The sequence below is a fragment of the Xenopus tropicalis genome, chromosome 4 (assembly GCF_000004195.4).
Source record: "Xenopus tropicalis strain Nigerian chromosome 4, UCB_Xtro_10.0, whole genome shotgun sequence".
Taxonomy (NCBI): domain Eukaryota; kingdom Metazoa; phylum Chordata; class Amphibia; order Anura; family Pipidae; genus Xenopus; species Xenopus tropicalis.
Window position 1 is genome coordinate 89795067 of NC_030680.2, and position 17382 is coordinate 89812448.

At 37.4% G+C, this 17382-nt stretch overlaps 1 protein-coding gene across 8 annotated transcripts in view; it reads left to right on the forward strand.

Annotated features, from left to right (window-relative positions):
• st3gal3 (ST3 beta-galactoside alpha-2,3-sialyltransferase 3) overlaps window positions 1–17382 on the forward strand; it is a 140397-nt gene that overhangs the window by 99083 nt on the left and 23932 nt on the right. For all 8 annotated transcript variants that reach the window (XM_012960777.3, XM_012960780.3, XM_012960776.3 and 5 more), the window contains 3 exon segments: window positions 8714–8777; window positions 10037–10132; window positions 10367–10553. In XM_012960777.3, the coding sequence (XP_012816231.1) occupies window positions 8714–8777; window positions 10037–10132; window positions 10367–10553 (347 nt within the window).

Here is a 17382-nt window from a genome sequence, read left to right on the forward strand (position 1 = left end):
AGGAAAAGGTTAATTCTTCTGGCCATATTTAAATATTATAGGCAAGGCATGCAAAGTATAGTCTGCAGTGTTGCAGCTGCAAGCCATGTAGCTAAGATATTAAAGAAACAAATATCTATTTCTATTTTATGAAAGTGATTTAATGCATTTTGCTAGAAAAAGTGCAATACCACAGATCCCAAATCCTACACATGGTGATGAAAAGTGTTGTTCTTTCCTAGATTTTGTTCTTACTATTGACATATTTTTTCAGTAATGTCATAGAGTTACACTGTATGGCCTTCATAAATGAAACTGCACAGAATAGGACATTGACATTTTCACAGTTTATGAAATCTTACCACGTTCTTTCAATTCACCAAGCCTGCCAGTGCTTGACCACTCATATTTATGTCTTCTGTAACATTTCAAAAATGTCTCACATGCAAGTAGAAACAATCACTGATTGTTTGCCATTTTCAGTGAAAGATGAAAATAATTGCTGTTACATATTTTCCTCCGTTATCATGCCCATTATGATGCTGAGTGAAGTCATATTGCATGAAAAGAGCCTGAGTAAAACAATACTGTTAACTGCTTGACTTTGTGCCATGTTATATGCAACATTTATTCAGAAATGAAGGAAGGGTTATTTAATTACTTGCAGTGCGAGACAGAATCATTGCAAATGATCTAAAAGCTGGAATATGGCCATTTGCAATAGGATTTATTGAGATATTAAATTTACTGAAATATGTGACAAGCAGCAAGCGTATGCAGCTGCCTATTAATACACGTTTAGTTGGTTTGTCGGTGCTGAGAAAATACATGAAAATAAATGCTTGTCCTAGAGAGCAAACTGTTTTTAAATGCCACAGATATACAGTGGTGTGAAAAACTATTTGCCCCCTTCCTGATTTCTTATTCTTTTGCATGTTTGTCACACTTAAATGTTTCTGCTCATCAAAAACCGTTAACTATTAGTCAAAGATAACATAATTGAACACCAAATGCAGTTTTTAAATGAAGGTTTACGTTATTAAGGTAGAAAAAAAACTCCAAATCTACATGGCCCTGTGTGAAAAAGTGATTGCCCCCCTTGTTAAAAAATAACTTAACTGTGGTTTATCACACCTGAGTTCAATTTCTGTAGTCACCCCCAGGCCTGATTACTGCCACACCTGTTTCAATCAAGAAATCACTTAAATAGGAGCTACCTGACACAGAGAAGTAGACCAAAAGCACCTCAAAAGCTAGACATCATGCCAAGATCCAAAGAAATTCAGGAACAAATGAGAACAAAAGTAATTGAGATCTATCAGTCTGGTAAAGGTTATAAAGCCATTTCTAAAGCTTTGGGACTCCAGCGAACCACAGTGAGAGCCATTATCCACAAATGGCAAAAACATGGAACAGTGGTGAACCTTCCCAGGAGTGGCCGGCCGACCAAAATTACCCCAAGAGCGCAGAGACAACTCATCCGAGAGGCCACAAAAGACCCCAGGACAACATCTAAAGAACTGCAGGCCTCACTTGCCTCAATTAAGGTCAGTGTTCACGACTCCACCATAAGAAAGAGACTGGGCAAAAACTGCCTGCATGGCAGATTTCCAAGGCGCAAACCACTTTTAAGCAAAAAGAACATTAAGGCTCGTCTCAATTTTGCTAAAAAACATCTCAATGATTGCCAAGAAAATACCTTGTGGACCGACGAGACAAAAGTTGAACTTTTTGGAAGGTGCGTGTCCCCTTACATCTGGCGTAAAAGTAACACAGCATTTCAGAAAAAGAACATCATACCAACAGTAAAATATGGTGGTGGTAGTGTGATGGTCTGGGGTTGTTTTGCTGCTTCAGGACCTGGAAGGCTTGCTGTGATAGATGGAACCATGAATTCTACTGTCTACCAAAAAATCCTGAAGGAGAATGTCCGGCCATCTGTTCGTCAACTCAAGCTGAAGTGATCTTGGGTGCTGCAGCAGGACAATGACCCAAAATACACCAGCAAATCCACCTCTGAATGGCTGAAGAAAAACAAAATGAAGACTTTGGAGTGGCCTAGTCAAAGTCCTGACCTGAATCCTATTGAGATGTTGTGGCATGACCTTAAAAAGGCGGTTCATGCTAGAAAACCCTCAAATAAAGCTGAATTACAACAATTCTGCAAAGATGAGTGGGCCAAAATTCCTCCAGAGCGCTGTAAAGACTCGTTGCAAGTTATCGCAAACGCTTGATTGCAGTTATTGCTCCTAAGGGTGGCCCAACCAGTTATTAGGTTCAGGGGGCAATTACTTTTTCACACAGGGCCATGTAGGTTTCGATTTTTTTTCTCCCTAAATAATAAAAACCCTCATTTAAAAACTGCATTTTGTGTTTACTTGTGTTATCTTTGACTAATAGTTAAATGTGTTTGATGATCAGAAACATTTTGTGTGACAAACATGCAAAAGAATAAGAAATCAGGAAGGGGACAAATAGTTTTTCACACCACTGTATGTAAGCTTTCTATCCATGCAAGAAATTGGCTTTTCCAGCACCCTTGGGAAAGGTGTTTTTCGTCACAGCCCTCACTTGCAGACGTTATTGATTATTCAGTTTAGTAATACACAAAGCCTATGAATAAATGTTTGCACATGAAGCTTGGTGCTTGCTTAAAGTGGACCCCTCACCCAGACATAAAAAGCTGTATAATAAAAGTCCTTTTCAAATTAAAAATGAAACCCCAAATCATTTTTTTATTACCACATCTATACCTATTATAAAAGCATTTAAAAATCCCAGCTGTCAGTCATATATTGCCTGCCCCTGCCCTGTGGCAGACAGTTACTTTCACTTTCAATTCAGAAGGTTTTAGATGTTGTTGCATTCCTCACATTCCCCCTGCATCAAGTTTAACCTTTTTAAAACTATTAATGGGACCTGTTTCTGGATTACAAAAAGGTTCAAAATACACAGTGTAGATGCAAGGTGATTTTTGGCTACATAAAAAAGGACTCAAGTTTATTCAAACCTTTTTTTATGCATTGCCAAAGACATAGCCATGCTTTACTATAGAGGCGTTACTATAGAGGGGGCACACCTAGCAAATAAAGGGGTGGTGGTGGCAGCTAACCTGCGTGCATGTGAAATCAATAGTGACACTACAACCAGTTTTAATGATAATGTTCTTTTAATTGAAGTTTGTAGTAGTTACAAAGTGTTGGCAACATGTTTGCTTTTATTTTCACATCCGAAAGCTGACTAGCTCTGCCAGGTGATGTTAGTTTCATTGTCTTGCACACACATGTTGACATATTTTATTGCATGCCCACAGCCTTAGTTACTCCCTAGCATGGACGGATCAAGTTACCAGCTAGTGATCCATAATCTTGACTGATTGATCTGTTTGTTCTAAAATGCCTGTATCAGATTCAGGCTTGTATGTTGCAGATTGGTGAAGTGAATGACGCACAGGCACTTAGTTTAATTAACCGGTTGCTGTCACGCATGTCTTTTTAACTCATCACCAAATTCTATTAAATCTTAATACGTAATAATGGGTTATTTTACAGATTTGCTTAACAATGATAGTGCTTTCCTTTAGTGAGTGTCTTACTTCTAATTTGTTAGTTTTTGTTATTATTTCCAGGCCTTTTCAGATAAAACTTTAAATTGGTGGGTAAATTTGTTTATTCTTAGTTGGTTGCACATCTCCACACGTTTGTTATGACTAATTTTGTTACAATAGCTAATTACCCTGGCTTGGTATATCGGCAAAAAAAAAAAAAAAAAAAAATCAGTTTTGTTAAATAGCTTTGTCACACTTGAAGCCTGAGTATGCTGCCTTTCTTAGAATAAATAGACTGCATGGACTTATGTTACTATACACCAGTATGCTGAAGTATTACAAATAAAATTAGTTTTTGGCCATAGTCATCAGTTTTAAAAAGTTTAACTGCAACCTCCTGCTTTGCTATACAGTTGAATGCAAAATGTGTGGCCTCTCTTGGGGTAAATTATATAATAAGTTATGTTTGTAAGTGAAAACTACAACTGCAGTAATCAGTGTGTTAAAACAAAGTTAATGCTGATGTTAAGGATAATAGAGCATGGGCAGTTGTCTCTACTACCTTGCACCCCGCGTGGTGGTTGCACTGTTGCACAGTGCTTTATTGCTTGCACAAACAAGATCTGCCTGGAAGAGTCACCAGGATGAAGCATCACCTATTACCTCTTTACAAACATCAATGTATACCAAACATCAGGTTATGCAAAAAGGCATCTAGGCAAGCCAGAGACCTTTTTGAAACAAGTGCTTTGAACTGATGAAGTAAAAATGTAACTTATTTTTTAAGCCTCTATTTTATTTTAAATTAAAGAAAAAGATAAAGAACATACTACAAAGCACGATCATTAATCATTAGTGTGTGGTTTGTCCAGTATACAGTTCAGGGAGAGATAATCAGTCATCAGATAGATACACAGTAGAGCCAACACTATATCTTACTTAAATACAATAGTAGTTGTATTGTCCTACCTAGGTACAAAGTTAATCTAGCCAGCGATTGTTAGGGCTGTGACAAACGGGGAGATTGGTCACCACAACAAATCTCCCCAAAATGCCATCCCACCGGCTAGAATGTAAATCACCGGTGGGATGGCATACGCGGTGCTGCAATTTACCGACGTCGCTAAAGTTGCCTTGAATCGTGTGGCTACTAATCTCCCTGTGTTACAGCCCTTAATGTCCAGAATCAAAAAGCTTGATCAGGTTAATATCTAGCCATGGACTCCATATCTTGTCAAATTTATCTGGGCATTCTTGGGCCAGATATGTTAGTTTGATAGAGGGGATGACTTTATTAATTCAGTTAACCCACTGAGTAACTGTTGGTGTTTTGTTACCCATCCAGTTTATTACTACTAATTTCTTGGCATTTTACAAAGTTACTTTCATGAATGATCTAGGGGGTATAAATCCTCCACTAGGCCTAATAAATAGGTCTCTGGGGCCAGACTTTTGGTAGATCCAGGTTATCCACTAAGTATCTTGTTAGCTCTTCCCAGAAATTTTGTATTGGGGGACAGTGCCATGCTAAAAGCAGAAAGGATTTCTCTGGTGCCTGGCTTCTCGGGTAGCTAGCCTCTAGCTGTCAACCCATTTTTTATAGAGGTGATGTATAGCTGATGGATACATTTGTACTGGATTAATTTATCACGCAGGGATATGGGGTCACTGTAGAGCGAGTCGGTGGCCTCGTCCTACTGCTCTGCATCCAGGGCCAGGAGGAATCCTTGCCAGCGGTAAAAATGTAACTCTTTTTGGCCACAATCACAAAAGGAAAAAAGAAGGATCTGGATTTGATGAACAAAACATCTTGCGAACTGTTAAACATGGGGTGAATCCATTGCACTTAGTGGCACAGGAAATACTGTATGTGTAGAGGAGAGCATGGATTTTATAATTATCAACTTACTCTGGATGCCAATTTGAAAGTCAGCCAAAAAACTGCAGCTGAAAAGGGGATGGCTACTGCAACAAGACTGTGATCCTTAACGTACTTCAAAAGCCACCATGAGCTACTTGAAGAAAAGCAAGCTAAAGGTTTTGGAGTGGCTCTCACAGTTCCCTGACTTACACATCATCTGTGGGCCAATCTTAAACATTCAAGATGGCCCAAGAAGATCTCCAAATTAGAAGTGATCTTTTCTAGTTTGTGGGCAAATATCTGACTGTGACCCTCTGGGTCTTAAGTTCTAGGTTCTGATTTCTGAGGTCATTTATTATTCATCTTTGACAAGCTTTTCAGCATGCTTAGTATACACAAAGATGGCTGCCGTAACTTGTGTGTGCCTTCAGTCACATGCAAGAAATCAGTAACAAAATTGATGGATAATTGCAATTATCTTGACTTTTGGAGTTGGTAGGGTGTCTGACTGGCAAGGAGATGGAAACAGTGTATGAGTTTTGCTACTGGACCCATAAGCACTAGTTTCAAATAAAATTATTGGTGTGTATCTGCATAATGCTAAATGTATATGTTATGGCTGTTTTAAGCTGCTTGGCTGTAAATATGTGTATGTCTGTAAGATTCTGAGTAATTGAATGACCAAGTGTATATAAGTATGTTTCTTAAAGGAGAAGGGAAGGTAAAAACCTTTCTGTCACCTTTAAAAAAGGTGCAGTGTTTCTTCTATACCTGCTAGTATATATACCTCTGTATCTCACCCTATGTACTCATTCCATCCATCCATTCATTCCTTATTTATGTGTAACTCCCACGCATCTGGCTTCTACCACTGTAAGTTCCGCAGAGGCAGACACTGATGTGTGTGGGTGCAAGGGCAATGGCACACCACTGGTTAAATCTGCACTACCACATGTGACAAATGTCTCAGAAATGACTTGACATTAAATAACATTACAATCACCGTAAGTGAAACTTAGCACTCGCAGCAGTATTTCTTAATCGCAGGAAATTGCCTCCATTTGTATTTTCCCACGAATTAATCAGATCACTGGCGATCATAATATTATTCAATGGCGTTTTTTGGGAGATTTGTCAAAATCGGTAGTGTAGATTTAACTGCGTGCGACAAATCTTCCCATGTGCCCTGGATAGATTAATATTAATTTGTGTTATTTGGATTCTTATATAATTTTTTTGTTTTGCAATGCAATGACATGACAGAACTGTTCTGAATAAAGTCTGTGTAATAATGTAGAATTAAACTATGAGAAGTGGAATCCCTTTGAAGTAAGCAAGGGAATTTCATTAACATCATTGTTCCTGCAAAGCTGCCAGAAATAAAATATGTGAGTCATGAGAGTATAATACTGCTAGACTATGTCATCTGTTTGTGCAGTCTTCGAGACCTCTTGTCTCTCCCAGGGACCTTTACTGTAGCTTCCCAGAAAGATGAGTCACAAAACACGTTCTCCTCAATATCCAGGGCCTGCATTGGATTAAAGGCAAATTTGATTTTTTCACAGGGTAATCTGTGGCATTTAGACGTGGCTGCAGCAACTCTTGGATGTAATCTATAATCATGTTCCCATGACACAGACGTAGTAAACATTAATACTAAGGTTGTTTGTGACTTTTGAATTTTGTTCAAATTTTTTTTCAAACAAGGTAGAATAATACAATATTAGTGACCCATATGTTTATACAACCTCTCCATTCCAAGAATTTTCTGTTGACTCTGCGGTATTAAATATAACACTTCTTCAAGTGCAATATCCATCTTGATGCTGTGTTGCCATTTGTTCTTGATTCTATCCTCATAAACAATGGTACAGCTCCAATGTAATCCAGGTTGGCCTAGCTCTATATAAGCCTTAGGAACATTCTCAGGACAGTAATTAGGCAGTTTTAGGAGGTTACAAAATAAACCTCTAAGCAGCATCTTCACTGAGATGCAAAATTTAAAGGGGTTGTCCACCTCTAAATTGACTATGACTATTTTTGTAGTTTTGCACTCTTTTAGCTTTTTGTTCAGATGTTCTCCAGGAATTTCAGCTAAGAGGTGTTCACTGCAATTTGGTACTTTTTTTCTTTCTTTGACACTTTTTCCTTCCAATGGCACTAATTAGAAAAAAATGATTTTACTTCATGTCTAATCCACCCTTGTCAAACCAAATTACAACCAGTAATTACCATGGTTCCCCATAAACAATTCTCTCTTTTAAAAGAAGCTTTTTGACAGCCCTCAAAACATAACACATGGACAGGGTTATGAAACACCTTTACCAAAAAAAACGTTCTGGAAGCCATTATACTGACATATTGCAGCAACTCACCATTTTCTAATTCCAGGTTGTCACTCAGAGTTCTCTAAACCAGGCTAGTAAGATTAAACCCATTAGGGCTTTTTAAAGACTTAGACCCCTTACAAGATACATTACTGGGTACTTAAAGAGAGGCATGAAGTGTTCTGTCTCCATTGTATATGTAAGTAAGAGTTGTTACTGTTTTTTCATTGACGTATGATCAGTTAAAATGTATGGCGTAAAAGTAGCTATGTTGGATTAACTAAGGTTAGTGTTTTTTGGGGACAAGCCTGAAAAGAAGAAGAAAGTTTTTATGTTGTGGTAGAAAGTTGTAAAACTTGCCGCAAACCTAGTCATTACAACGTTTGAAAACTCTTACCAGTTACCATTAGACCCCTGTCCCACTCCTATTGAATGCACTTCCTGACCAGGTGCCAATAGATATCATATAGGAAATAGAAGAAAAACAGTACATCAGGGAAGAACTTCATAAAAACTTAACCTTTATTCTGCCTATATAAAAGCACAACTCTTTACTTGAAAGAAAGGGTAAAGACCATATGCTTTGTGTTTTTTAGCTACTGGATACTTCTTAGAAGATCACTTCTGATGAAGAACCCAGTTGCAATAAACCAATGTCTAAGATCGTTCTAGCTTGTTTGTACAGTTTTCTCTACTTCGATTAACTTTTATAGAAAGAATTATGTGTGGGGATTTCGTGTGACGATTAAGTAAAAGAAGCCACAAGTTGTTTTCTAATGCGCTGTAATTAAATGTTATCCCTGTTTTATTAACATAATCATTTATGAGATAAATACTCCAATCTAAGATGTAATGAGGTAAGTAAAGGATTTAAATACCTACTGCTTCAGGTATTGCTAAACTTCTTAGTGACTCTTTGAATAACTTATTTGTATTGTTGCAGTGTTATGCTGCCTCAACTTCTGAATGCATTGATTGCTCCTGTGATCTCCTTTACAGATAACCTAATCAAAGCCATCTTGTCTGCTACAAAAGAATACCGACTCAAGCCAGCATTAGACAGGTATGCAATACAGATAAAACTCATTCATAATAGCAATTATGTGCATAAATTCTAAGAGTAACACATTTTTAATGAGACTGTTTATGATGCCATCAATTGTCTATGGTGAAACACTTAACAAAAACAAAGTTAACACAACATTTGCTTTAAAACAGTTTACATGAATTGTGATGTAGTTTCATCACACTGGTTTTAATAGTTTTAGATTCAAAGGATTAGAAATAGTTGTGCCAAAGTGTAGGGAATAGCATATCCGCATGCTGATTGTTCCAAATCCCAATTGGCTCTCAATAAAACACAGGTTTTCTACAGATGTGGCTGCTGTCTTCAACTCTGACACATAATGCGGCTTTAATTCTCTAGCAGATGTAACGTCTGTTTGATATAGTTTCTAATAATAAACCCATTATCTCTTTAAGTGACAATGCTATGTATGTTTTTATGGAAGATATAAATAGTTTATCAGACATCTGGCATGATTTTCTGTTTGTTTTTCTGCAGTTTCACCTTATGTTGTATATTCGTTTTTTTTTTATTTTTATTTTTCAATAAAGCTATGACCATAATCTGCTGAAATACCGTTTACATCATATCCTTACTTTAGTATAAACTGGAGGAAGGTGCATATTCCTGCATTTTAGTGCATCAGTGGAAACACATTAAGGGGGAGATTTATCAACGTTATCAAATTGTTTTTTTTTTGACAAATGAATTTCGAATTTTCGAAATTCGAATTTGTTTCAAAAACTTGAATGTCTGGTATTAAGTGCAAAAAAATTTGAGGTTTTCAAGTTTTTTTTTTTTTATTTGAACAAATTTTCCTTATTAATAAATGAGCATTGAATATGCAAGTTTATTCCATATAAAAAAATACTCAAATTGATAAATAAGCTCATAAGCATTGTTTGACTATACTCTCTGCAAAGAGCATTCATCCATGTTGCCTATATAAAACTTGCAGTTTGGGCATATAGTACCAAGGCTTCAGGCATCCTAATGCAAATCACTTTATTTTATAGTGCAACATCATACTAACATTTGTCATGTTACATACTGTACACAGATAATATTCTTATGACTTTTATTAATTATTATGGTTGTTTGCTTTTGGGCGAGACCTCTCTTCTAGTGTAACCAAGTGAAAAAAATAGTAAGATATTGGTTGGTATAGTATAAATTGATTTATCTGTGCATTTTATTGCAATGTGATCAAAAATCACATTGTACAGTCATTAACAAATAATGTACTTTTGTTTCAGCTTAAACTGTCGACGATGTATCATAGTGGGGAATGGAGGTGTTCTTGCTAACAAATCTCTAGGATCTAAAATCGATGAATATGAAGTTGTTGTCAGGTATGATCAGCATTTCTTAGTACCTAGCAGTGCACACTACATTCAGAGTGGGTGGCATGCTTTTGCCATTCATGGATGTACCTTTTTGTAAAACAATCACTCAGTCCACATTAAATTAAAAATAACTTTCAGAGTATGTTTCCCTATCTTTGCAATAGCAAATCTTTTCCCAAAATAATAACGTCCATTTCATAGGAGCACATATCATAACAGACATCTCTGCCAATATTGTAGGTTGAATTCTGCTCCAGTTAAAGGTTTTGAGAAGGATGTAGGCAGCAAAACAACTCTAAGAATCACATATCCGGAAGGAGCAATCCAGAAACTTGAACAGTATGAAAAAGACTCCATATTTGTCTTAGCGGGTTTCAAGTGGCAGGATTTTAAATGGCTGAAATATATTGTTTACAAAGAGAAAGTGGTAAGTAGCAAATTAAATATATAAACAATTGTATACAGTTAAATACTAAAATATTGCATTTTTTAAGTATAAAAACAATTTAATCTTTACATATGTATGATATATGTGCGTGTGCATGTGTATGCATGCAGGGACTTATTTAGGTCCGGTGCTGCCTAGTCACAAGGCCAGAGACTGAATTATTTTTATTATATAGGTCCGAGGTGATTTCTACAAGTGGTACATTATTCCTTGCTACAGTGAATCGTGACATAAATTACATCACTAAACCCCAACTATAATGGATTACTTCACTAAACACATTTAGTATTAGTATTAACTTTACAGGGTATTCATAGCTTTTGTGTATTGAATTTAGCATTCAATAACTTGTAGGTGACCATTCAAATCTAATTGCTTCTATGGGCAACATGGCTGGTGATATTTGTCTCCCATGTTACACTTACTTCCAGATTCTTGTTTATGTCCACATATGTTAAATGACTTGTAGTCCAAGCACAGCTGGTGGTCTAGTCCTACTGTACTATTTGCTGGTTAATGTCAATTTTCTGTCTTCTTTTAAAAATGAAGACTTAGGACATGGGGAAATCATCAATACACTGTTTATTTGGTCTGTGTACAAAATCTCATTTGTCTGTCTAAAAATCCTTTAAGCACTGTGGGTTCAGGCAATAAGCTCATGGAATCAACCACATTTAAGCTTTTTACATCTGCTTGTTCATAACTTGATATAAGCCTTCTGGTTAAGCAGCCATTGTATTAAATGCACCCAGGAAAGCCAAAGCAATTATCATAAAATTAATTCTGTATAGGAACAAGTTGGTTTTTGCCGATTTCCAAGGACTATTTCTGATTTCAGTTCCCAGAAGATTTTTAACAAATATATATTCACTCTTTATTTTTATAAAGTGACTGCATTGCCACCTCAGTTAATGTCATTGTAACTAATGGTACACAGAGATCTGGAAGACTTCTTCCTGGGATTTTATATGTTTTTTGGCAAACTCAGTAGATAATTCGCATATCTGGAGATGGAAGAACAATTTATTAGGATTTTTCTTTCATGCTATTTAATCCTATAAATTGAGCTGAGGCCAAGCTTTGACCTCTGGTTTTTCTGTACAGATTGATAGACGTGGGAACCTTTGGGTTTATTTAAAAAAAAAAAAAAAGCAAGATGCAGAGCCACAATGCTTTATGTGCTTTTAGCTTTTAGTTTTCTACAGAAAGAGATTTTGTGTCTTTCTTCAGGAAGTATTATGCTTTAATTGAATATTTACAGCATCAAGAAATTTCTATGATTACGTTACTGATAGGTTTATAGACTGTAGTACGTGAAATTTTTAAACTAGATGAGAACCCAATTAAATAAATGATCAAAAACTTAATACTTGTTTATGTATTGAGGAAAATTATACAAAGTTACATATTTGCGTGTGAACTTTGCTTTCAGTACCTGCGATGTGGGTGGGCTTCGTTCTATGAACTTTCTGCCACAGATGGGATAAGGATCTCATGCTGTGATGCAGTGTTTGCCCTTCACCAAACAAAACTCTTTTTATTAAAGCCAAATCTTCTACTTTGGTTTCATCCATCCCCAGTGGCCTCCTGACCTATCCAAGTGGTTTTTAGCAAACTGTAGGTGGACAGGAGTGTTTTGCATTATGTTGGCATCATCCTCTCCCTGTGCCTGCTCAGACATTAGGGCAACCCACGTGCATTCACACTGAGTGGATTTTGGCTTAGCATAAGGGCTGATTCTCAGCCTGCATTTCTTGCCTTATCTGCCATTAGTCTATGGATCAGACTTGGATAGTGAAGAGCCAGTATTCTGTTCTTTTAGGTTAGGCCTCCTGCACTCCCACCTACATATGCGGAAATATTAAATAATTCCAAATAGTTTACAAACTTTCTTTAGATGGCAACTTTCTTTTGTATGGCATAATAAGTTGGTATTACACTTTCACGTTCTAAGTGAAGATTTGCTGAACATATACACTGTATGCCATACATAAGCATATACTGTCTGTACATGTATTTGCTTTTATTTAATAGCACTGGGTGGATTACATGTTAACTGCATGGGAAGACAACTGACAGCTCCTGAATGAATGAACTTTCTATTTGATTGTGTTAAACAACAACTGTACTTCTTTTAATTATGCATCCACACATTTGCACCTAGTCTAGAGTGAAAAATATTTTCAAGTATTTTGCCAAGCAGATTTTTTAATAAGAAAAGACTGTTCATGTGTACAATCAAACTGACAAATTAACCTTGTTACCTTTGAAAATATAAAAGTTAAATCTGCCCTGAACCTCTTTGTGTCTAGCATAAGTAATGCTTGATTTATAATGAAACTATTGCATCTGGTCCTTATCCATATTATAAATGCTTTCACTATCTGACATTTTGACATATTTTTAATTAACTCAAGCAAACAACCAAATATATGGTTTTGAACCAGCTGCAGATTTGAAGGGGGGGGGGGTCAACTGACTTGGTGTCCACTGCTTTTACTATCTCACAGTTTTAAAATAGCTTCCTATTGCATTTATATTCACAGGCCAGATCCTTTCAATCCCTAATGTCATTCTAATACTAACTTAAAGGCACAACCCCAAATGGCTTAGAAATGCAATGCCTTTTGTCTTTTGGTGGTAGGTATTTTCCAGTATACATGTAGAAGGCATTTATTGGTTCCATATGAACTGGGCAGAGCCTGAAAAAGTAAAAATGAGACAGAGCTCCCAGGCTGGAATAACATAAATAGAGTAATGATGAAGAAGTGCCAGTGCAAAACCTTGCCATATACAGTATTAGATTAGGGAGAAATCAAAGCAGGAAGATAAATCATATTAAAATGGTCACCCAGGCTATCCAAACCTATCAAGGAAAACCTTAATCAAAGGAGGGTACTCTCAACTATTTTGAGAGAGAGAAAATATTGTGCAGATGGGGCGCAGCTATCCCTTTTAGTTGATAGCTAGATCAAATTGGGAAACAGGTACATTAGGGGGCCTATTTATTATGCTTTGTAAAAAACGACAACAGAATTCACCTGGCTTTGCTGTTAAACAAGTTAAACAAATGACCTTTACCTAAAGTAGCTAGATGTAATTATTGTTATGACAAAGCATAAGTAACACAATTTAGATACAGGTATGGGATCCGTTATCCGGAAACCTGTTATCCAGAAAGCTCTGAATTATGGAAAGCCCATCTCCCATAGACTCTATTTTAATGAAATAATGTAGATTTTTAAAATGGATTTCCTTTTTCTCTGTAATAATAAAACAGTACCTTGTATTTGATCCCAACTAAGATATAATTAATCCTTATTGGAGGCAAAATATTCCTATGGGGTTTGATCAATGTTTTATTGAATTTTTAGTAGATTTAGGGGCACATTCATCAAAGTACTAGTTCGAATCCCAAAATGGGAAAAACTCGGATTAGATACGTTAATTTCTGATGATCGCAAATATCATGAAAATGCTTCCGAAAAATCACAATAGTCATAATAATATCGTATTGGCGTTCCGAAATTCACGAAATGTTCATATCGAACGATCGTAAACGGCGGGAAAACTTTTCCAACTTTGATCCTTCTGTGTTTGATTTTGGAAGCCTCCCATAGGACTCAATAGCACTTTGCAGCTCCAACCTGGCCCAAGGAAAGTCACGATACCGAAGCTTGAATGAATCGAAACTTTTGTGCTCGGCACGACAATACGATTTTGTCGCACAAATTTTGTGCATAAAGGTACGAAAATGTCACAGAAAATATGCACAATACGACCAAATACAAATTTTTTGTATTTCGTACCCGTCGTACTTTGATAAATGTGTCCCTTAAGGTATGAAGATCCAAATAACGGAAAGACCCCTTGGTCCCAGGCATTCATGATAATGGGTTCTATACCTGTATAAATATATTTTTTAAAGACATATATTCTGTTGCAAACCTATGCTGAATAAGAGCTCTCATACTGTGGTCAAGTACTTTATCCTAATATGAGTGAAATGTTTCATTATTGTTGTGCCTCCATCCACACAGAGCAAGCAGTCACCTAATAGTTTTATAAGCATTAAAATCATATTGCACAACTGATTTTGTCATCATGCCACAACCCGGCTGAACTCTAAAAGGAGATTCTGGGCCAGGCATTATGCAAGATATTCTGCTGCTATCGAAAAAAACATTAACTGCTGGAATTTCCCATAGAAAAATTACATTTTTTCCCTAGTTTTGAAATGAGAAAACTTCATGCAAAGACATGTTAAAGTTGGTCTGCCAAGCATCCTTATAATGAGGTCAGTTGCTATTATAAAAATCTCAAAAACTGTAAAGGACCTTTATGAAATGCATTTCACAAATAGTACACTTATGTATTTATTACAGTTAATACATTTAACAGTCCTATTTTTTACTATAATCCTTTTGTAAAATTGTTGTAAGACCCCTGCGTGTTATAAATTACTGAAAGAATTCTGTAACTTACTGATATTGTTTTAATAAATGATAATTTATTTGAGTTTCTCAACCTAATATCTTTCCTTGGTGCAAACAAAACGGATCTCATACCTGTACTGGTTTTACTTTAAGCTAAAAATTAATATTATCTTTAATATTGCCCCTTTGTAGCTTCAAATAGATTCTAATAGTCCCTACTAAAAGACCAGTAGGAGAGGGATGGCCAATCATAGTCCAGCTGGTGAAAAAAATTTCTGTTGTTATAGCCAATCACAGCCCTGCAGTCACACAAGCAAAGACAGGATTACGTTCTCTATCATGTCCAGCTAGCTGCTGATTGGTTCCTATCCTACAGTGCATTATGCTGAGTGCCCACCTGGGAAGGGAGACAGCAGGAATTGTGTCAGATTGGCACGACTTGTAGGGTTTCGGGGGAATTTCTCAATAAATCCGCTAGAAACACATATTTTTTTAAGCACACATGTATGTTTAGATGTATATATAGTATAAAGCCTAAGCGTACTTGGGTTCAAAATCCACACCCCTGGCTGAACACCAAAATCCTACCCTCATGTGCGAGGTCTGTGGAACGTATGTGGAGGAAATCCTGTACACAAGCGGACTTCATCCATTATAAATTCCTATTGGCCTGCCTCAACTCTGCATTTTTGAAGGCTAAACAGGAATACTACAATACCCTTATAAACAATAATAAATCCAACCCGCAACGCCTGTTTTCAATACTCTTCTGCATCCCTTGCAGAATCCATTACTTCACTTGATGCACTCTCCCTAGGACTTTGCTGATTTATTCATGAACAAAGTGGAGTCTATCCGAAATCAAATTCCCCCCTCTATTAATACTAACCAGCTCCTCCTTCCTCTGCCCCCTTGTGCATGTCTTAGCTCTTTTGGTCCCGTAACTGTCTCTGAAGTCTCCCGGCTTCTATTGTCGGCTTCCCTCACCACTTGCTTTCTAGACCCTTTGCCTTCTTCTCTGCTTAAACACTGTGCTGCTGAACTTACTCCAGCACTTACTCACATCTTCAACTCTTCTCTAATTCTGGAAGTTTCCCCTCTTTGTTCAAACAAGCCTGTGTCAAGCCTATCCTTAAAAAGGCCATGCTGGACCCGTCCTGTCTCACTTCTACCGCTTGCCTCCAAAATCTTAGAGCATATTGTCTTCTCCCGTATTACTAACTTGCCCATAATTTATTGGACCCGCTGCAATCTGGCTTTTGGCCTGCGCACTCTACTGAGACGGCCTTGTGCAGAGTTACGAATGATCTTCAGGTTGCCAAAGCCAAAGGTCACTTTTCTATACTAATCCTCCTAGATCTATTGGCTGCGTTTGATATGGTCGACCACTCCCTCCTGATGCAAATTCTGCATTTGATTTCCGTAGTCAGGCTGCATCCTGGATCCCTTCTTACCTCTCTAACTGTTCGTTCACTGTCTCCTATGCTAACAAAACCTCATCTCCGGTTCCTCTTAATGTGGGGGTACCCCAAGGCTCTGTACTTGGGCCGTTGTTGTTCCCCCTTTACATGCTATCTTTAGGAGATCTTATCCTTTCATTTGGCTTTAAATACCATCTGTATGCTGATGGTATCCAAATTTACTTTTGGACCCCTTCGTTAACAGTCGAAACTGAGACTCAAATCTCTAACTGCCTCCTGGCCATCTCCAATTGGATGAACCAATGCCACCTCAAACTGAACCTAACAAAAACTTTTCCATCTCTATTGAAGGCACCCTCATCAACCCGGTCGATTCGGCACGTTGTTTGGGGGTGATCTTTGACTTCTGTCTCTCCTTCTCTGACCATATTAACACCACTGTCAAAACCTGTCACTTTTTCTTGAGCAATATTGCCAAAATCCGTCCATTTCTTTCTACTGCAACAGCTAGGCTGCTCATGCATGCTCTCATCGTATCCCGACTTGACTACTGTAACCTGCTACTAACCGGCCTCCCTAATTCCCATCTTTCCCCCCCTACAGTCTGTATTAAATACTGCTGCCAGAATTCTCCTCCTCTCATCCATGAGAGTTCAGGCCCTTCCCCTGTTAAAGTCCTTATCGTGGCTTCCTATTAAACAAAGAATATTTTACAAACTCCTTCTCTTAACCTTCAAAGCCCTCCATTCATCTGCTCCTCACTACATCTCTTCCCTTGTGTCTCCGTACGTTCCTGGCCGACTCCTTTGTTCCTCGCAGAGCAATCGTTTGGTTGCGCCCCCCACTACTAATGCTGTTTCCCACCTTAAACCTTTCTGCCTTGCTGCCCCTTACATCTGGAATGCCCTCCCTGATTTCCTCCGGAGAGAATCCTCCCTTTGTCTTTTTAAA